At 42.5% G+C, this 21,339-nt stretch overlaps 1 protein-coding gene, 1 long non-coding RNA gene and 1 pseudogene across 4 annotated transcripts in view; 2 read left to right on the forward strand and 1 right to left on the reverse strand.

The window, feature by feature from the left end:
* Positions 1–134: 134 nt before the first annotated feature.
* Positions 135–21,339, reverse strand: part of RPGRIP1 (RPGR interacting protein 1) — a 46,096-nt gene continuing 24,891 nt past the window's right edge. For all 3 annotated transcript variants that reach the window (XM_071214035.1, XM_071214034.1, XM_071214033.1), the window contains exons 12-15: positions 10,311–10,503; positions 6,851–6,935; positions 4,103–4,233; positions 135–330 (exon numbers count right to left, since the gene is read on the reverse strand). In XM_071214035.1, the coding sequence (XP_071070136.1) occupies positions 218–330; positions 4,103–4,233; positions 6,851–6,935; positions 10,311–10,503 (522 nt within the window). In that variant the 3' untranslated portion in view covers positions 135–217. The remainder of the gene's footprint in view (positions 331–4,102; positions 4,234–6,850; positions 6,936–10,310; positions 10,504–21,339) is intronic.
* Positions 175–21,339, forward strand: part of LOC139438688 (uncharacterized) — a 57,437-nt gene continuing 36,272 nt past the window's right edge. The window contains exons 1-2 of the long non-coding RNA XR_011648395.1: positions 175–348; positions 3,276–3,402. This is a non-coding gene — a long non-coding RNA (uncharacterized lncRNA). The remainder of the gene's footprint in view (positions 349–3,275; positions 3,403–21,339) is intronic.
* LOC139437971 (nucleolar protein 14 pseudogene) lies at positions 13,692–16,526 on the forward strand (annotated as a pseudogene).

Here is a 21,339-nt window from a genome sequence, read left to right on the forward strand (position 1 = left end):
AACTGTTTCCCACCTAGTTAAGCACTAAAGCCTTAGAGGAGAAAGCCTTTATCAAACTAGTATAAAGAGAGTTTTCATTATTCCAGCTTTCATCATTAGGTTGAGAGGGATACTAGACATCACAACAGACCAAATTCATGGTATAGTAAGTTACTTTATAAGAGACTTTTTACTATGGTTCCCTCGGAGATTTTAGAATGGAATAGCACTTGTTCTGTCACAAAAACAGATCTTCAGTCATCTCCTTGTAAATAGCATGGAGGGCGGCAGCAGCTTGAAGGGAAATCTTCAGCCTTCCTATTGGGGTGACCTGGTCTTCAGGACTAACAACTGTTGAAGAAAAATAAAGTAAGTGTCAGCCAGTATCAACATCATTCAGTTAAACCCTTGAATACCTGGAATTTGTCATGTTAGGCGCTGGGGACACATTGTGAATTAAGTTCCTAACACATTTCATAGGGAGTCTCAGTCTAGTGGGGGACAAAGGAAAACAAGGGTGATTACCATACATAGTAGGTGCTATGATAAATGAAAGCTCAAGGTGCTGTGGGGACCTAGAGGGGCCACCCAGCCCAGAGTGGAGAAATCGGGAAAGGCTTTCTGGGACAATCTGCTAAGACATAACACAACCAAATGGAAAACCATAAAAGGTAGCAGAAAGAAGGCCATAAGGATAAATAGGGCCAGATCATGAAGTTTAGCTTGAACTAAAAGCATTACAAATGACCGTTTTTGGGAAGTGGATATGGCTCAACTGATAAGAATGTCTGCCTATCATATGGAGGGTCCAGTGTTTGATACCCAGGGCCTCCTGGCCTGTGTGGTAAACTGGCCCACGCACAGTGCTGCCACACGCAAGGAGTGCTGTGCCACACAGGGGCGGCCCCATGTGCAAGGAATAGACCCCTTAAGGAGACCTGCTCTGTGTAAAAAAAAAAAACAGCCCTCCCAGAAGTGGCATCACACACACAACTGACACAGCCAAGAGACGCTGTTTCCAGGTGCAGCCTGACAATGCAAGCAGACAGAAAACACAACAAATGGACACAGCAGACAATGGTGGGGAAGGGGAGAGAAATTTTAAAAGAACATTTTATTTGGGTCCTAGATAGGTTTGTCCTTTATATGGGGAATATATTGGAAGGGTTCACAAGTAGATTAGCAAGAAAGATCATGAGGCTATTGCAGAAATCCAGGAGAGAAATGGAAAGAGTGAAGTATAACTTGTAGAGAGCTGGGGACAGATTCAAAACATTTAAGAGGTAAAATTAGTGCAATTTTGTGGTTGAATGTTGAGAGAAGAGAAGGTTGGAATCAAGGATGAGCATTCTGGCTTGGATAACAAGATGGCAGTGGCATTTACTATGGGAATACAAGGAACAAAGGTGTAGTTGGGGAAATTTGAGGTACCAATGGAACTTACATGCAGTGCCATCTATTATTTGAGAATCTGGGCTAGAAATCTTGATTTGCAGTCATTTCTAGGTTATAATTAAAACCCTGGGAAGGAGATGTGATCACCCAGGAAGGATATAGAGGGGGAGGAGAAAAAGGCAAAGGATTGCACCAGGAGAATGCAACACTAAAGGAAGAAGAGTGCAAAGGAGACTAGGATCACGCGGAAAGTGATAAGGAAAGTTCAAAATGTTCTGAAAGTCAAGAGAGAATAGGTTTAAAATGGGAATGAGGGAAGTGGATGTGGCTCAAGTGACTGGGCTCCCGTCTACCATATAGGAGGTCCGGGGTTTGATTTCCAGGCCTGGTGAAAGTAAGCTGGCCAGCATGGAGAGCTGGCACAAGATGATGCAACAAAGGAGACAAGGAGGGACCATGGGAAACACAGCAAACAGAGAGCTGAGGTGGTCCAAGCCATTGAGTTTCTCCTACATCAAAGATCCTGGGATTGGTTCCCAGTGCCTCCTAAAAAAACACGAGAAGAGAAGACAAGCAGTCACAGAGAGCAGCCAGGGAGTGCAAAAACACAATGAAGGGATAAATAAATAAATAATAAAATAAAAATAAAACCAATATGCATAGAAAAATATTCTGCAAAGGTATTTTTTAAAAAGAATAAACAATAATGAGTTTTAGAAAGGTCGAAGATGAAAATAAAACCAAATGAATTAGGCAATTAAGAAAATTGGTAAAATACAGATTCAGTTAAGTACTTGGGATGGAAATTTGATCTTTATTGAAGAGCTCGTAGGAGTTGCAAAAATAGAAATAATATTGTAGACTGACCAAATATTTCAAGGAGCTGAATTTTGAAGTGATCAGAGAAAAGGTAGTTGCAGGGCTGGAGAGAAGAGTTCTGTTCTTAAAATCAGGAACAACATGTTATTTGTTTTTTGTTTTTTTATTTCTCTCCCCTTCCCTCCCACCCCCTCCCCCAGTTGTCTGCTGTCTGTGTCCATTCACTGTGTGTTCTTCTGTGTCCACTTGTCACTGGGAATCTGTGTCTCGTTTTGTTGCGTCATCTCACTGTGTCAGCTCTCCGTGTGTGCAGCGCCATTCCTGGGCAGGCTGCACTTTTTTCGTGCTGGGTGGCTCTCCTTAGGGGCACACTCCCTACGCGGGCGACACCCCTGAGTGGCAGGGCACTCCTTAAGCGCATCACCACTGCGTGAGCCAGCTGGTCACACGGGTCAGGAGGCCCCGGGTTTGAACCTTGGACCTCCCATGTGGTAGGTGGATGCCCTATTCATTGGGCCAAATCCACTTCCCTGGAACAATATGTTTAAAGTCTATGTGGGAAGCCATAATGAGGAAATTAATGTTTTTCTTCTGATAACTAAAAAGACAAAAATTGAGAAATATTCATTGGCTTTGGGGGTTTTGAGGTCGCTTGAAAAAGTATAGTGGCAGTTCTTTATGTACAAAGTGCATGGAGGCCTGGAAGAAGCATGGCATTTTGGGGGAATGGTGACAGGAGTAGCAATAGGGAGAGTTGGAGAAAAATAGTTCAGAGATGGCACTCAGCACCTGCCAGGCACACCCCTAAACACTTATATTAACTCCCTTAACTTCACCACAAACCTATTTGGTAGGTACTGCTATCATTCCCATTACAAAGTTGAGGAAACCGAAGTACAGAGATATTAAATAACTTGCCCAGGATCATAGTTGCATAGGTACTAGAAAAATAATCATGAGTCTTGTGTACCAGCTAATTAACTTTGTAACCCTTGGTCTGAAGAGTGTTCCTCAAATTTTTATTATAATTAGTAAAAAGTTAATTCCAGATGCAATGTACTCTGTTTTTTCCTATTCTACAGTTACTATTTTTTCAAGTTCTGCTTGTGACATACTAATTTGAGTTCACCATTCACTGATAAACTATGACTAGAAGGTTGACAAGGCTTGGTCTGATGGGTGAATGCCTCCTGGAGCCTAGCAGATAAGGTACGTGAAGTCCCGGCGAATGGCGAGGATTGGACAGAGCAGAACCATCTGAAGACATTCAAATGCAAATATTTTTAAAACATGAGGGTCTATAACAGTCTGTAGTAGCATTTAATAATTTTACCATGTAGAAAGACGTATTGTAGTAGATGGAAATGGGGTAGAAACCAGTGGCAGGGAGAGCAGTTTAGGAAACATTTAACAGTTGGCGGGATGTCGACAAAACACTTCTTAAGTGGAGCAGATAAGACTTGGTGACAAATGGATGTGAGAGAAAAAGTTGGAGTGTTTGTTGACCTTAGAGACTGGGCACATGTTAAAGCATTAACAGGAGAAATATTAGCTGCCTTTACAAACCGTACATGCTTAAGAGAGGTCAGAAATTCTGATCTTAAATTTTGATTGAAATTTAAAGGACTTGTGTTCAAAAATGTCCCTTATCTCAAAATTGAAAATATATAATATATCCTAATAGTCATTAGATATATGGCCTAAAATACAACTAACTACTTTCATGCTGGATCTAGAAATAAATATAGCTGTAGGGATAGGATTTCAATCCAGTTTGTGTCTCATCAGCTTAACGGTGGCAATTAGGTATTGAAGGTAGAATAGGAAAAATATTCATTATCAGGATGATTTCCATAGAAATAAATAGAACAAAGAAGCACAATAATTTGAATAAAAATTTATTACTTACTGTCTAGCTCTTGCTGTAGAACTTCTCTTCCCGATTCCAGGACCTGCCACAGTCCAAGATATGCATATCCTACTTCTTGACATTCTTTCGATTCTTCATCCATAGGATCACTTACCACCGTAAACTTTAAACTAAAGGGGAAAAAAAATCCATTCAACCCTACATTGCTAGTACACTTAGGCTTTAAAAGTAAAGGATTTTTAAACGGATTAAAGCAATCACAACATAATACAATTTCTTCCCTGAATCCCTTTCCTTTGCCTCCATTTTACAAGACTGCAGAAGTGAGGAATCAGTATGCTTTAAAGTAAAAACAGGCCTTGAGAAGAGGGAACTAAGATGAGATAATGTTGATCAAGTTCTCAAACCTGTGGAGTGTAAAGAATGAGATCGTTTACAATTTTGATGGAACATATGATATGGGCAGTGGAGGTGTTACACAAAACCAGAATTACAGAGGGAGAGGTTTTACATTTTCAAATGAAAGCCTAAGGAGAGTAAAGGAGACAGAAGGAATTGCAAAACAAGCTTAAGAACTGTATTCCTTGGAGTTGTAAGTCTTGAAATATGATGTTATAATGCATATAGCACTGTGTCTTGCAAGCAGTGAATAGTCAATGAAAAGTATTGTCTTGATTTAGCAAAGAATGGTGTTAAATTCTGGAAACTGGTACAATCTTTAAGAATCCTATTAATTTTTTTATTGAGAAAAAATTCACCATTTTAACCATTTAAAGTGCTTCTTAGTATATTCACAATGCTGTGCAATCATAACCACTATCTATAATTCCAGAACATTTTTATCATACTCCAAAAAGCCCCTGTATCCATTAAGCAGTCACTTACCATTACCCTCTCCTCAAAACCTGCCAACCAGTAATCTATTTTTTTTTTTTTTGGTAAAAAAATACTTAATTTCAAAAGTGAGAAGACATTCTCTAAAACAAGGATGATTATATAAAGGATATAAAACACATGAGATTTTTCTGACAAGACACAGAATCTTACCCTCTAAGTAGGTTACTCAGATATTTTTGAAAAACCTTTTATTAATTCCTTTTTATAATAACTTTATTTTGTACATTTAATAATTGAAAGTATAAACAGTAATTTTAAAAGAAAAAAACAGATGAATGAAATATTCCTCAATTAAAGATACTGCAAACATATAAAATTTTTTTGTTTTTGTTTTTGTTTTTGTTTCTGTTTTGAATCATGCAATATGTTACACAATATATTTGGTTCATAGTAATGCAATCATAATGTACTTTTTGTCTTTATGGATTTGCCTATTCTTGACATTTCATATTCCAAGTAATTTTTTAAAAGCAATAAAGAGTTCTAAGGGAACAGGAATAGGACAAAAAATTCAAGCTCTTAAAGCACAGTCAAACATGATTAAGTTGAAGAGCAGGAATTACTGAAAATGATACATTCTCAATTCATTAAGCAATATTCATATTGTTATTACATTTTAAAATCATAGTTACAGAACTTTCAGTAATGGTCTCCTTATGTGATCTAAATGGTCTACCTATGCTATCTTTTATGTTATCTTCACAAGAGCCTTCAAATAAAGTAATATCTCAAAAATCATAGAGCAAGTAAGGGAGGAGTCAGAATTCAAAACCAAGTCTGATTAGAAAGCCAGAGTTCTGCTCAATATGCTATACTGACAAAAAATAAAGTAAAAGGCAAAAGCAATGGAGATCTGAGGCTGTTGAAACTAAAATTGAGTAGAAAAAGGTTACTCCTATAAAGGAATAAAGGAAGAGTGAATTCTAGGAATGTTAGGAAGGAAGGAAGAGAGGGAGGGAAGAAGGAAAGAAGGGAGGGAATGAGGGAGGGAGGGAGGGAAGAAAAAAGTACAGAAGAGAAGAAAAGGGGGGAAAAAAAGAGAGAAAAGAAAAACAACCAAAACATTGCATTTCCAAAAGTTATCAGGGAACTTATATCAGTTTAAATTTACAATGATAGTGAAGTCAGATCCATTGCTTATTTCAGCTGCAATCTTTTTTAGTCCTTTCTATGACTAAGTAGAGACACAGTAAATTCAGATTAAAGCAATTTATTGGGCCTTTAGAAAAGCAATGAATAAAACACCAGCCCTATATCATTTCTTGCCTAGAAGAAAAATGAAGTAGACTTGCCAGATTTAGCAAACAAATACTAAATTTGAGTTTCAGCTACAAAAATGAATATTATTGTTAGTTTAAATATGTCCCATATATTTTATCTGAAACTCTAAAAAGAGGCCTCAGATTACAGGAATAATGACAATTGGCTTTCCTAAAATTTTAAAGCAGACCTAGAATTTACTTCAGGTGAAACAAAGTCAAATATTCCTGGAAATAAAACATTTATAAAGTTAAATATAAAATTAATATTATAAAGGCATATTTGGAAAGCTAGTAATAAATAGTACTGTGTGTGTGAGGAACAAAACAGATTATCTAAGAATGTCAAAAGATTTTGTCCATGCCATACAGGGCACTGTCAGCATTCAATTAAATTATTGCCAGGGGCGGGTGTGCCCAGGTAAGAATTAAACTAAACTCTGAATGGGATTATATAATTATCAAGTAGTCACAGACATAAGTTAGACTGAAGTAAATGGGAAATTCATTTAGAGTAAGTTAACTGGAAAGAAGTTATTAAAATATCCAGCATTAGCACAAAAGCAAACTCAAACTACAGAATTCCTGTCTGAATACCTCCTTTCTTTCAAAGAGGAAAGCAGGTGCTTACCGTCCTTGCTCAAAATCTTGCCCACTCAGCATGGAAAACAGAAATTGCCTTCGACCTTTTTGCTCCAGTGGGTCCAGATCTATCACTGTGTTAAGGGTAAGAGAAAAAATCAGAGTCATACACCGTTGCTGTTCGGGCACTGCACTAAGATTCTTATAAAAGGCATGTGTAAAACAGTGATATAAAGCAGAGGGCTAACTACAGCCCAGGGGCCGGCCACCTGTTTTTGTAAATAAACTTTTATTGGAACACAGCCATATCCATTTGTTTACCTATAGTCTAGTTGAATAGTTGTGACAATATGGCCCACAAAGCATAAAATACCTACTTTCTGGCCCTTTAAGAAAAAGTTTACCAACCCCTGATATAAAGGAAGCCTTATAATCTGTATTGAAAGCTGTTCTACCATAAGGAAAAGTAAATGTGTTTCTACCACTCTACATCTGGATGAAAGCTAGGAGACTGATTTTTGGGGACAACCTGGAGATTTTGGCTGCTGGTTCAACCCAAGCTAGCTATCTCAATATCCAGTCTCCCCTTCCTCCTAATTTTTATATGGGACTATGACAGCCTCAGGAAAACTAGCCTTTTTTCCAACCTCCCTTTTAGCTAGGTAGGTCATATGATGAAGTTCAGGTCATGGTGGTGTGTGAAATCTCTGGGAAGGCTGCTTCAAAGGCTTAGCTGGGAGGCCAGGCTTCACTATCCCAGCAGTCATCAAGGACCAAAGAGATAGAAGGAAGGTGCTAGGATGATGGAAAGGAAAGACAGGAATTTGAATCCCTAAGATTATAATGTAGCCTCCATGTGAGGCCTGGACTGCCACCTCTGAATATACTTTTTTTTTTTTAAGATTTATTTATTTATTTTTCCGCCTTCCCATCCTCCAACCCTGCTATTTTTGTGGTTGGTGTTGTCTTTTCTTCTCATTTTCTCTCCTCTAGGATTCACCACAATTCCATCCTGGAGACCTCTGATGGGGAGAGAGGTTCCCTGTCAATTGCGCCACCTCTGTTCCTGGTTCCTGCTGCACTTCACCTTGACTCTCCCCTTGTCTCTCTTTTTGATGCATCATCATCTTGCTGCGTGACTCACTTGCGCGGGGCACTGGCTCACCATGTGGGCACTCGCACAGACACTCATGTGGGCACTGGCTCACCATGCAGGCACTCGCATGGGCACTGACTTGCTGTACAGGCACGCTTTCTCTCCTTCTTTTTCACCAGGAGGCCCCAGGAATTTAACCTGGGTCCTCCCCTATGGTAGGCAGAAGCTCTATCGCTTGAGCCACATCTGCTTCTCTGAATATACTTTTAATGAATGAGAAATAAACTTCTATATTATATGGTACAAGGACAGACCTTACTTTTTAAAAAGGATTAGAAAACAAGAAAGAGCTCTTTAAAAATTAAAACTAAATATTCAGTAAATGGATAAAAGATAAAACTAAGATCTCTCTGGAAAGCAGATGTGGCCCAAGCAATTGAGTCCCACCTACCACATGAGAGGGCCCAGGTTTGGTTCTCGGTACCTCCTAAAGAACAAGCAACACAGTGAGCTGACATGACAGGATGGCATGGCGAGATGACACAACAAGAGACACGAGGAGGAAAACATAATGAGAGACAACAAAGCAGGGAGCAGAAGGGTCTCCCTCCCACACAGGAGGTCTTCGGTTTGCTTCCTGGTGCCTCCTAAAAGGAAGACGAGCACACAACAAACAGACACAGAAAATGCAAACAAAAAGCAGGTGGGGAGAAATAAATAAAATAAATCTTTAAAAAATAAATTAAGATCTCTCAAAAAGTAGGGAGAAAAAGGGAGAGAGAGAAAGAAGTAGAAATTTAGAAGGAAAATTATATGAAAATTAGAGAATCAGTATGGAAGATCCAACTAAGAAAAAGAAAAAAAAAATATATTAGGGAGTATATTATCAAAGAAACACAACAAAATTTCCCAGAACTAAAAGCTATGAGCTTCCAGATTGAATCAGCACACTGAACAACTAGAACAATTAAAGAAAAAATATGCATGTAATCCTGAAATTTAAGAACACTAGACATAAAGAGAAAAATCTTAAAGTATTTAGAAAGGTTCGGCAGGGGTGGGGAGGGGGTTAGTTTTCATACAAAGGATTAGACTCCTCTTCCAGGTCTAGAAAATCATAGACCAATTGCTTAGCAACTCTGAAAATGTTTTCAACCTACTTGGTTAAATTATCAATCAAATATGAGGATAGAATAAAGAAATTTAACTCATAACTATCAAAATATTTATTTCTGATGTATACTTCTTTGCCTAAATAGCTACTGGAAGAATATGCTCCATTAATATAAGGAAATAAATCAAGACAGAGGATGACACAGGATGCAGGAGACAGGAAATCCAGTATAGAAGAGAGTTCAATTAAGTTCTCAGAAGGGCAGCAGTGGGCTAGAGGGGAACAACAATTTGAAGAGAGTGTTCAGGGAAAGATAGATAAATTATGTGATAGGTTTGATTATTTGAAAATTGAAAAGGTTTTTGGAGGATGTGAAAAGAATTATCAGTAGGTATAATAAAAATAAAGCTAATGAAAAATTGAGGCAAATATAACAACATACAAGAAAGCAAATATAATCATGGTATTCTAATTGGCTCTGTAAGAATTAGGAATTAGTAATTCTAATTAGTAATTGCTCACATTATAATGTGAGCAATAATCAATTTAAATAAAAAGTATGGGGAAGCAGTTGTGGCTCAAGTGATAGAGATTCCACCTACCATATGGGAGTACCTGGGTTCGATCCCTGGGGCCTCCTGGTGAAGAAAAAGAAAAACACATGCCTGTGCAGCAAGTCGGTGACCACACGAGTGCCAGCGTGGTGAGCCAGTGCCCGCACAAGTGCCCGTGTGAGTGCCTGTGTGGTGAGCCAGTGCCCCGCACAAGTGAGTCACGCAGCAAGATGACGACTCATCGAAAGAGAGACGAGGGGAGAGTCAAGGTGAAGTGCAGCAGAGACCAGGAACTGAGGTGGCGCAATTGACAGGGAACCTCTCTACCCCAGAGGTCTCCAGGATGGAATCCTTGTGAATCCTAGAGGAGAGAAAATGAGAAGAAAAGACAACACCAACCACAAAAACAGCAGGGCAGGAGGAAGGGAAGGGGGAGAAACAAATAAGTAAATCTTTTAAAAATAAATAAAGAAATAAAAAGTATGGTCCAACTATATAGGAGGAACATGGTAATGTTGTGGACTCTGTGGGGGGTGGGAGGTTGTTTGTGGAGGAGGGCTGGGGCAAAGTGTTGCTTATTTTTAATTAAAGTGTTTTAGGCCTATTTAGTTTTTAATATCCATATGAAATATTAGTTTGATAATAAAATAGTTGGATCCACCCCATTAAGTACAGACTAGTTCTGGTCCCTCAGTTTAAGGATTTGGCAGCTTCCTCCCCCCATTTACCACACAAGATACCTCACCTTTGCTAAAGTGGAAGTGGATCTCTTCTCCTGCCCTGGGTTTTCTCAGAGACACTGGAGTCTCTGTCTCTGACAAGGGTAGATCATAAAATTTGTACTCCACATACACCTGTTGTACATTCTCATCAGACATTACTTCAGCCTCTGGGTAGAAGGCCAGGGAGACAATTTCAATGCACATCTTCTCTGAACCCTGATAAAGAAAATATTTATTTCTTAAAGGTTAGCAATATTCCAAATGTTTACAGTCCATCTAATCAATATATTACTCTCTACTATTCAATCTTAGGTGTCCTCCGTCTAACATCTTATTCCTTGAGAATCAGTTAGACACAAAACCGGGATTATAAGGCAACTTGACTGAATTGCCACAGCTAATCTGTGAGAAATTTGTAAAAATATCCGGTTGTTTTATCTCCCAGTCCAGTGAACGATTTCTCCAGACCAGCCTTTCCTAGTCATCTCCATGTACAAATTTGTGAACAGTTAGCATTTCTTAAACTTTCTCAATGAAAACGAATCCAGCATTTCTTCAAGGTTAGGATTTAAGACATCTGCAGATTGATACTGGAGATTTAGTAACAGGTTCAGCCACTATAGCAAAGAACTGGCCAGGACTTCCTATCCCCCACTCAGTGCATGCCACAGAGCAGACCATCAGACCCCTCTGCTCTCCCACAGCAACTCCTGTATTTCAGCTATACTGCAGAGTAGCTGCCACTGCCACGATCCTTTCTTTTGACTGTCCCTGTGTCTACTTTGACATTAGGAAGACCAGGAGGAGGGCTGATATCTCCCTAGTTTAAAAAAGTCTTATGAGCCCCACATAAGCCCCTTCTTCCTTCCACAGTGTGGCAGCAAGTCAGTGTTATGACACTACTAATGAGTAAGTCCAGAATGGACCCACAGGTCCATTGGTCTCTCTTCCATCAGTCAGTGTCCTCCTGGCTGCTTTCCTCTAAGTTGCCAGGTCAATGCCCCTTACTTCACCAAAGACCTGACCATCATTGTCCCTTGTCTTTTCTGTCCTTAGGAAGCAAGTAGAACTTCTGTGCCTTCTCCTGGGAAGCTCAGCAGGCAGGATTTCTCAAAGTGTAGCCTTTGGGCCAGCTGCATCGGAATCATCTGGATGGCTCTTAAAAATGAAGATACATAGTATTTCCCTCTAATTAGCCCCCACACAATCCTCCCACAACATCCACTACACATACCATTGACTCTATAGTATTTTTTTTTTAAGATTTATTTATTTATTTATTTATTTCCCTTCCAAACCCCCAGTCTGCTCTCTGTGTCCATTTGCTGTGTGTTCTTCTGTGACCGCTTCTATCCTTATTAGGAGGCACTGGGTATCTGTGTTTCTTTTTGTTGCGTCATCTTGTTGTGTCAGCTCTCCATGTGGGCGGTGCCATTCTTGGGCAGGCTGCACTTTCTTTCATGCTGGGCGGCTTTCCTTATGGGGCGCACTCCTTGCGCGTGGGACTCCCCTACGCAGGGGACACCCCTGTGTGGCACAGCACTCCTTGTGCACATCAGCACTGCGCATGGGCCAGCTGCACACGGGTCAAGGAGGCCAAGGGTTTGAACCGCGGACCTTCCATGTGGTAGGCCGATGCCCTATCCATTGGGCCAAGTCTGCTTCCCCTATACAGTGTTTTCTTAAGTGTGGGTCTTAAGCTTTGATGGTTAGTTAGTGGATTTCAGTGGCATTTTTTAAAATGAAGAGATAGGATTCAATAGAATACAGTTGAGTACAATCAAATAGCGTGTGGCAAATGGTAAGGGTGATTGTTTCTTTTTATTTTTTTAGATTTATTTTTATTTATTTCTCTCCCCTTTCCCCCTTCCCCCCTTCCCCCCTTCCCCCCCATTGTCTGCTCTCTGTGTCCATTCACTGTGTGTTCTTCTGTATCTGCTTGTATTCTTGTCAGCAGCACCAGGAATCTGTGTCTCTTTTTTATTGCGTCATCTTGCTGCATCAGCTCTCTGTGTGTGCGGCGCCATTCCTGGACAGGCTGAGTTTTTTTCAGGCGGGGCAGCTCTCCTTATGGTGCGCACTCCTTGTGCATGGGGTTCTGGGGTTCCCCTGTGAGGGGAACACCAATGCGTGGTATGGCACTCCTTGCGCGCATCAGTACTGCACGTGGGCCAGCTCATCACATGAGTCAGGAGGCCCTGGGTTTGAACCCTGAACCTCCCATGTGGTAGGTAGATGCTCTATCCATTAAGCCAAATCTACTTCCCAGTAGATTTTTTTTATTTCTTTTTTATTTTATTTTTTTAATTTTTTGTTCTTTGTTTATTTTTTTAATGTTACATTCAAAAAACATGAGGTCCCCATATACCCCCCACCCCCCTCACCCCACTCCTCCCCCCAGCATTGTTTCTTGAAGCACTTGTTTATATATGAGTGAATATACTGAACATAATGTAGAAATATATTTCTTACTGTGATTGCCATTAAAAAAAGAAAGTGTAAAAGCCACTCTTATGTCAGAATATGTAGGCTGGCTTCTGGAAATCTGCACTTGACTTTCAAATATTTAAATATAATTTACATACAGTAAAATGCAAAGACCTTAAGTATACAGACAGTTTGAACAAATTTATACACTTGTGTAATTAATACCCAATTCAAAATATAGAAATCTCTACCACCCCGGAAAGTTCCCACATGCTACTTTGCCAATATCTTTAAGTTGCAAACTCTACTCCATACATAGTCTTAATGAAAACTTGGCAAAATTTCTCAAGGTATGTCTAAAGAATAGGTATTTTACAAATGAATGTTTCTGTGTTAAATTAAATTTTGGAAAATCAAGGTTAAACAAAGTTATAAGGTTCCTTTATGTGAACTTAAAATCCTTTCAAATGCTTTGGGATGCTTTTAGATGGTAATATGGAAGGTAGTTTTTTTCCAAACATGTTTGCTATGCAAACATTTTTTTCCCCTGAAGCATAGTTGGGATTTAATTTTCCATGGAACACAATTTGGGAAACATTGGGATCTGGAAGTGGCACAAGGGGAAGGAAAACTATTCATATTCAAATAAGTGTTGAATGACACCCAATCTCCAAAAAAAACCTTCTACGAATATTCTCCCTGTAGTTAAAAGCGAACACTGACCAGACCAGTGGCTTTCAAACTGTAACACTCAGTGTATGTGCGTCTGTGTACATGTGCATAAAAATCACTGACAGAGAAGTGGTTGGGGTGTGTTGCCGCCGCGGTCATCGCATGTGTCACCTCAGGCAGCCCTGTCCGAGGTGTGGGGTCGCCTTGGCCCATAGCACGACTCCTCTCTTTGTCTGGTTCGCCTTCTCTCCCGGCCCCCAGGGTCTGTGAGGAATCGAGTGCCCGCTGGTGTGTTCCCATATGCCATGGGACAGGCCAAGTCGGCCGGGGCCAGAAAGCAGACACCCAGGGCCCAGGTCAAAGCGAAGCCTAATCCCAACCCCTTCGAGGTGAAGGCCAACAGGCGGAAGTTCCAGATCCTGGGCAGAAAGACGCGCTATGAGGTGGGGCTGCCCAGGGTGTCCCGCACACGGGCCATCAAGAAGCTACCCACACTTTGTTAAAGGAGTACAAAGGAAGAGGTAAGTCCGGTGTGTTTACAGACAGATGCTTTGGGGAATACAATAGCAACCTAAGCCCAGAGGAAAAGATGATGAAGAGGTTTGCTCTGGAACAACAGCAACATCATGAGAAAAAAAAACATGTTCAGCCTAAATGAAGATGAAGAATTAACACGTTGTGGCCAATCTTTGGCAGATATTGAAAAGCTTAATGACATTGGTGAAAGTGACAGTGATACTGATGAAAGGGGGACGTTGTCAGCTGAGCTGACCGCTGCCCACTTTGGAGATGGCGGGAGTCTCCTGCACAAGAAGGCCACAGCACAGCAGAGTGAGGAGGCGGAGCAGCCAAAGTCACCCAAGGAACTGATCAAAGAGCTCATTGCCAGGTCAAAACAGGAGAAGAGAGAGAGACAAGCTCAACAAGAGAGTGCCTTTGAGCTCACGGAGAAGCTCAACCAAGACTGGAAAGAAATCCAGACTCTCCTATCACGCGAAACACCCAAGTCAGAGAACAGAGACCAACAGGAGAAACCCCAGCCCGATGCATATCACATAATGGTCCGTGAGCTTGGCTTTCAGCTGAAGACCCAGCCCTCTAACAGAATGAAAACAGAAGAGGAACTGGCAAAGGAGGAGGAGGAGTGCCTCCAGAAGCTGGAGGCTGAAAGACTTCAGAGAATGCTTGGAAAGGATGAGGATGAAAATGTGAAGAAACCAAAGCATATGTCGGCAGATGATCTAAACGATGGCTTCATACTAGAAAAAGATGACAGGCGTCTCCTTTCTTACAGAGATGGGAAGATGACAATAGAGGAAGATGTCCAGAAAGAGGAAAGCATGGAAGCTGGTGATGATGGGAGTGAAGAGGCCGAGAGTGGAGATTTGAGTGGGGAGGACCCAGAGCAGGGCTCTGAAAGCAATGGTGCAGAGGGCCACTCGGACCTGGAATCTATTGTAGAGAGCGAGGAAGAAAATAAGAAACCTAAGCAAGAGCAACTTCACACTCCTGGGAAGAGACCCACAAGTGATGGTGAAAAGGTTAGAAGAGCTGCCCAAACTGAGCTGCCTTACAGGTATGCAGTTCCTGAGTCGTGTGAGGAACTGAAGTCCTTACTATCAGAAAGACCGATGGAGGAGCAGCTTTTGGTGGTGGAGAGAATTCAAAAATGCAACCATCCAAGTCTCAGTGGGAAATAAAGCGAAACCAGACAGACTGTTTGGCTTCCTGTTGGAGTATGTTGGCGATTTGGCCACAAACGACCCACCAGATCTCAAAAGTCATTGATTAAGTTGGTTGTGAAATTACATAATCTTTGCCAGATGTTTCCCAAATCTGCAAGCAACTCCATAAAATTTGTCCTCAGAGACGCTATGCATGAGATGGAAGAAATGTTTGAAACCAGAGGCCGTGCCACACGCCACATTTCCGGGCTTGGACGTGCTCATTTATCTGGAAATTACGGGGATGTTCTTCCCAACCTCTGACTTCCGGCACCCGGTGGTGACCCCGGCGCTAGCGTGCCTGAGCCAGCTGCTCACTAAGTGCCCCGTCCAGTCCCTGCAAGACGCTGAAAGGGCTGTTCGTGTGCTGCCTCTTCCTGGAGTACGCGTTCCTGTCGCGGCGCTTTGTCCCCGAGCTCATCAACTTCCATCTCGGGCTTCTTCACGTCGCCACTCCAGACAAGCAAAGTCGGGGCTACACGTTGGTGCATCCTTTCCGAGCGCTTGGAAAGAACGCGCGGCTGCTCTGCGTTTCTGATCCCGACGACGTGGCCACTTGGCAGAGGACAGGCCTTCCTCTCCGGCTCGTGAATGGACCGAGATCTCTGAGCAAGGTGGAGGAGAACCACACAGACTGCCCCGCCTGGCCGTGGCCCTGGCGCTGGTGAAGCGCCGCGGGCCCCTGCAGGGCGCGCCGCCTCCTTGCAGGAGCTCAGAGGCCCGGCCGGGCCCCGCGGGCTGAGCGCGGGCGCGCGGTGGACGCCCGGCGGGGCAGGGGCTGCGCGCGAGCATCCCGACAGAAGCAGTCTGTGAGAAGAGCAAGCCCACCGCCCTGAAACTCTTCACGCCCAGGCGGGTCAAAGCCCTCGAGTTTGGAAGGAAACAAGGAAGCACCGAGGAGGAGCGGAAAGGGAAAGGCTGATTCTCAAACACAAGCGCGAATTTCAAGGCGCCGATCGAGAGATCCGCAAGGACAGTCAGTTCCCGGCCAGGATGCAGCACGCGGGGACCGTGGAGCCGGACGCGGAGAGAAGCCAAGGGGAAGCCGCTCTTCGGCAGCCTGGCCACGCAGGCGGCGAGTGGAAGGCTCTGAAGAGGAGGAAGCTCAGGAAGTAAACTCGTGTCGACCAGGCGCGGCGACGGCGGAGACGGAGACCGAGCGCGAACAGCGCGGGGACTCCCTCGGCTCCGTTCCCACCGGGAGCCAAACACCCTCTGATACCAGAGGGCGGTTCAGAGCCCCCCGAGCCGCGGGCTGCGGGCCGTGAGTTACGGTGGTCGTGTTCACATGCTCCTCGGGGGCCTCTGGCAGGTGGCACTTCTGCTCTACCAAAGGGAACTGGGACATTTGCCTTCATGTACAGAATTCAGAGCGAGTTTAATCTGTTATATAAATTATATTTCCAATTTAAAAGAAATCACTGAAATAAAAGAGTACTAGACTATTTTAAACTCTATTCATGGCTCACATAGTAATTCTATTGGACAGCACCACATAGACTGCAAGCCCCATGAGTTCTGGGACCACGAGTCTGTTGCTCCTAGCATCTAGCATAAACGATTTGTTTTTTTCCATCTAGATCTACATTTTTAAAAACTACTGATGACCCCTCCCTTCATAAATACTCTCAGTCTATTAAAGTTAGGACTGAGCATGTTGGGGGGAGGGGGCAGTTTTTTTTAACACTGTGAGGAAAAAGGCCACTGTAGGATGAGAATATACATTGGGATAATTTGGCGGGAATGATATTTTGTGGTATCCATTACAATTTCCAATGCACATCCTTCTGAAAACCAGCAATTCCATTTCTAGGAATCTACCACACAAAATACGTTTGCAAACTACACAAAGATACATATGAAGAAGGGTGATCATTGTGTAATTCCGCCCCTCAGAGATAGCTCCTCATCCCTTTGTTGTCTGCTTGCTGTGTCTGCTCACTGTCTCTGCTCATTGCATCAGCTTGTCTCGTCAGCTCATCTTTAGGAGGCAGCAGAAACTTAATCTGGGACCTCCCATGTGGGAGGTCCAACTGCTTGAGCCACATCTGCTTCCTGTGATGTTATTTTTAATATCAAAAGATTGAACACAACCAATATACTAATAACAAATGGCTGAATAAATTACAATAAATCTATTTATAGATTTTGTAGTAGGTATAAATTAAAAATAATTAGGTGGATCTGTATATACTTACAAGATGTTCAAATGTAATAGTATGATCCCATTTTTGTAACAATACCAAAATTATGTATGCAGACTTATACATGATATGAGTGCATGTGTGTTCACTATAATGATATGAACCAAACAGTTAAACAGGGTTAACACTAAAGACTGGGATGGGGCGGGGGGTGGGGGGGAGACAAGGAGTTGTAGATTAAATTAACTGAGACAAATTTTTTTTCCTTTATACATCTTATAGATTTTATAAAATTTTTATTTTTTATTTTTATTTTATTTTTTTTACATTTTTAACTTCTGTCTCCTGTCCTCCTCTCTCCTCTCTGCCCCCATCTTGCTCTCTTTCAACAGGCCCTTCTTGCTCTGTTTGCCCCTGAAATGCTGAGGCACCCCAGGGTTATTCTCATCTCCCTCCCTGTGCTTTTCCTGAGCAATCTCTCCAGCTCCCAGGCCTTTCACCAGCACGAGGTTGATGCTTTGCAAACCTCTTTATCCATTTCAGACATTTCCCCTGAGCTCTGGACCCACAGATCTACATTCCCCTAAGAACTCCTTTGTGTCTGCCCCATGGGATTTCAATCCCCATTTGTCAATAACTGTATTTATCATCTCTTTCTCTGCCTGTCACCAAGACACCTTTGTCAAACTTGGTTACAGGTATCACCATCCACCCAAGCTAGGCACCTGGGAGTTAAACTAGACCCCTCTTTCTCTCTTACCTTACCCCATGCCACGTATACCTACAACGACTAAGTCCTGTTAAATCATTTATTTAACAAATATTTACTGAGCATATAAAGCGAGTCAGGTACTATGCTTTTTGGTTTGTTTTGTTGTTTTGTTTGTTTTGTTTTTTAGGAGGTACCAGGGATTGAACCCAGGACTCGTTCATGGGAAGCAGATGCTCAACCACTGAGCTACATCTACTCCCCCAGGTACTGTTTTAATCACCGGAGATAAAGCAGTGAATAAAACAAAGTCCTTGCCCTCATGGAGCTTACATTCTAGTAGTGGAAGAGACAAAAAAAATGAATTAGTCAAATAAATATGTATCAGGTGGTTATATGTTATAGACAAAAATTAAACAGAATATAGAGGATAAGAGCGCTGAGTTGAACGTGGGAGTGTTATTTTATCTAGGTTAGTCAGAGAAGCCCTCTATGATAAGCAATATTTAAGCAAAATCTTCTAGAAAGGAAGGGAGGGGCAGGGCAAGGAGCTCTCTGGGAAACAGGAAAGCATCCCACATAGGCAAAATAGAAGGTGCAAGATCCTGAAGTGGAGTCTCACCTGGAGAGTTAAAGCAACAGCACAGACGATAGTGTGAGTGGAACAGAGTGAGCAGACATGGGGAGAATGGTAGGAGATGAAGCTGAAGACTAGATTGGACCAAATCACATAAGACTGTATGTATGTCTGGGAAGCTGTTGGAGGGTTTGCAGAGGAGTTGGAATGGGAAGATGTATGCTATATTTATGGTTCCAGGATTTTTTAAAAAGGAAACAAAAGACATAATGACAACTGAATCCAATGCATGATACTGGGTGAGATCTAAGAATAGAGGAGAGGCAAGTGGATTTGGCTCAACTGATAAAGCATCTGCCTACCATGTGAGAGGTCCAGGGTTCAAACTCAGGGTCTCCTAACCCGTGTGGTGAGCTGGCCCATGCGCAGTGCTGATGTGTGCAAGGAGTGCCATGCCACGCAGGGGTATCCCTTGCGTAGGGGAGCCCCACGCGCAAGGAGTGCACCCCATAAGGAGAGCTGCTCTGTGCAAAAAGAGCGCAGCCTGTGCAGGAGTGGCGCCACACACATGGAGAGCTGACACAGCAAGATGACACAACAGAAAGAGACACAGATTCCTGGTGCCACTGACGAATGCAAGCGGATACAGAAGAACACACAGTGAATGGACACAGAGAACATACAACAGGGGAGGGGAGGGAATAAATAAAAAATAAATCTTAAAAAAAAAAAAGAAAGAATAGAGAGGAGAAAAGGCCCAAAAGGATATTATTGGGTCATAAGAAAAACTGGCATATCACTTTATATCAATAGGAAATTTCTTGAACTTGGTAACTGCACTATTTTTTGTTTGGTTGGTTTTTTTTTAAGATTTAATTATTTATTTCTCTCCCCTTTTCCCCTCCACCCTGGTTGTATGTTCTCTGTGTCTATTTGCTGCGTCTTCTTTGTCCGCTTCTGTTGTTGTCAGCGGCACAGGAATCTGTGTTTCTTTTTGTTGTGGCATCTTGTTGTGTCAGCTCTCCGTGTGTGCGGCGCCATTCTTAGGCAGGCTGCACTTTCTTTCGCGCTGGGCAGCTCTCCTTACGGGGCGCAATCCTTGCGTGTGTGGCCCCCCTATGCGGGGGACACCCCTGCATGGCACGGCACTCCTTGCGCGCATCAGCACTGTGCATGGGCCAGCTCCACACGGGTCAAGGAGGCCCAGGGTTTGAACCGCAGACCTCCCATGTGGTAGACGGACGCCCTAACTACTGGGCCAAGCCCGCCGCCTGGTAACTGCACTTAAGGTGCTTCCAAAGTGAATACCCTTGTTTGTAGAAAATGTACGTAAAGTATTATGTGTTCAAGGAGTATGATTGTGTAATCTGCTCTCAAATGTTCATAAAATAGAGATAGACGGTAGATAGATAGACAGACAGACAGATAGATGATTGATAGATAAAGACAGACTGAATGATACAGCAAAGGTGGCAAAATGTTAAAATTGGTGGAACTGGATATTGAGGGTAAGTGGGGGTATGTTGGAGTTCCCTGTTTGGGGTTTGTATTATTTTTGCAACTGTCTTGTAAGCTTGCAATTATTTCAAAATAAAAAGTTAAAAAAAAAATGTAGTGTCTACCTCTTAAAAGTCACTCATTCTCTCCTGTCTTCTGTTCCATGGCTACCATGCTAGTTCATTTCTTGTCTCACTAAAATCCTTCACTTCAGTTGCCACCATTGCTTCAGATTAAGTCAAAACTCCTACCCTATACGCCCTTCATGATCCAGACTATCTACTTAGATGTTGCGTCATCACTGGTCTGTCTGCACGTCTATCCATTCCTATCCTCCCCCCCTGTTCCCTATATCTCAAGGGCTGGTTTCTGCACATTGTATTTTCCAGGCTCCTTTGCCAATGAGGGGCACTGTCAGGATATCAGTGGGCAGAAGGGAGGGAGAAGCCACGGAATTTCTCCCCCACCTCAGCCAGTGGTTGTGTGGCTGTGTCTCCCCATGGTTCTAGCTCCCACATGACAGCCACACCTTGCTCAGTCCCAGCTGCTATAAGGCAGCCCCTGCCATGGTTCGCATTCCAGTTCCTGTTGAGTGACTCCTGCTCCCAGATGTATTATACTTTCTCTTCTCTTGGTGCTTCCAGGCCTATGTTAATTGCTCTTGCTGTTGGTAATCTCTTGTGTGTTTTGTTGGCTTTTTTTTCCTTCTTCTTCTATTTTTACAACAGCTTTATAAGAAGTTCCCTTTATTAAATTCCCTTTACTAAAGTACCTGGTACAGATTCTATTTTCCTGGTTGCATCCTAACTGATAAGCACACTTTTTCTCCCCTTCTATTCCTTACTTCCCTTGAACTTTCCCACAAGCCATAATGAAAATCTTGTCAGCTTACCCATTGCTCCAGGTAGTTTTATGACTCTGACCCTCCCCTGCACATGCCTGGCACATGTCTAGAATCCCTTTTCTCTCTCCTCACACTCTGCCCAACAAGTTCCTAATTATCCTTCTAGAGTCAGCTCAGGGATCATTACACCATGGAGATTTCCTCAGCCCCAACCCCCAAGCAAAAGGAAGCAGTCTTACACGAACTGTGCCAATACATACCGCCATTATAGCAATTCTCATAATTGACTGACGTAATGAACTAGACTAAGTAAGCTATAGGCTTCTTAAATTCCTAAGAGCAAGAACAGTGTCTCCTCCCAATCTATACCCCCAGTAGTACCTGGCACAACGCTTGACACATAGGATACACTCAGTAAATACTCATTAAATACTGCTTTGAGCAAGACCTTCACCTCC

The sequence above is a fragment of the Dasypus novemcinctus genome, chromosome 3, assembly GCF_030445035.2.
Source record: "Dasypus novemcinctus isolate mDasNov1 chromosome 3, mDasNov1.1.hap2, whole genome shotgun sequence".
Classification (NCBI taxonomy): Eukaryota; Metazoa; Chordata; class Mammalia; order Cingulata; family Dasypodidae; genus Dasypus; species Dasypus novemcinctus.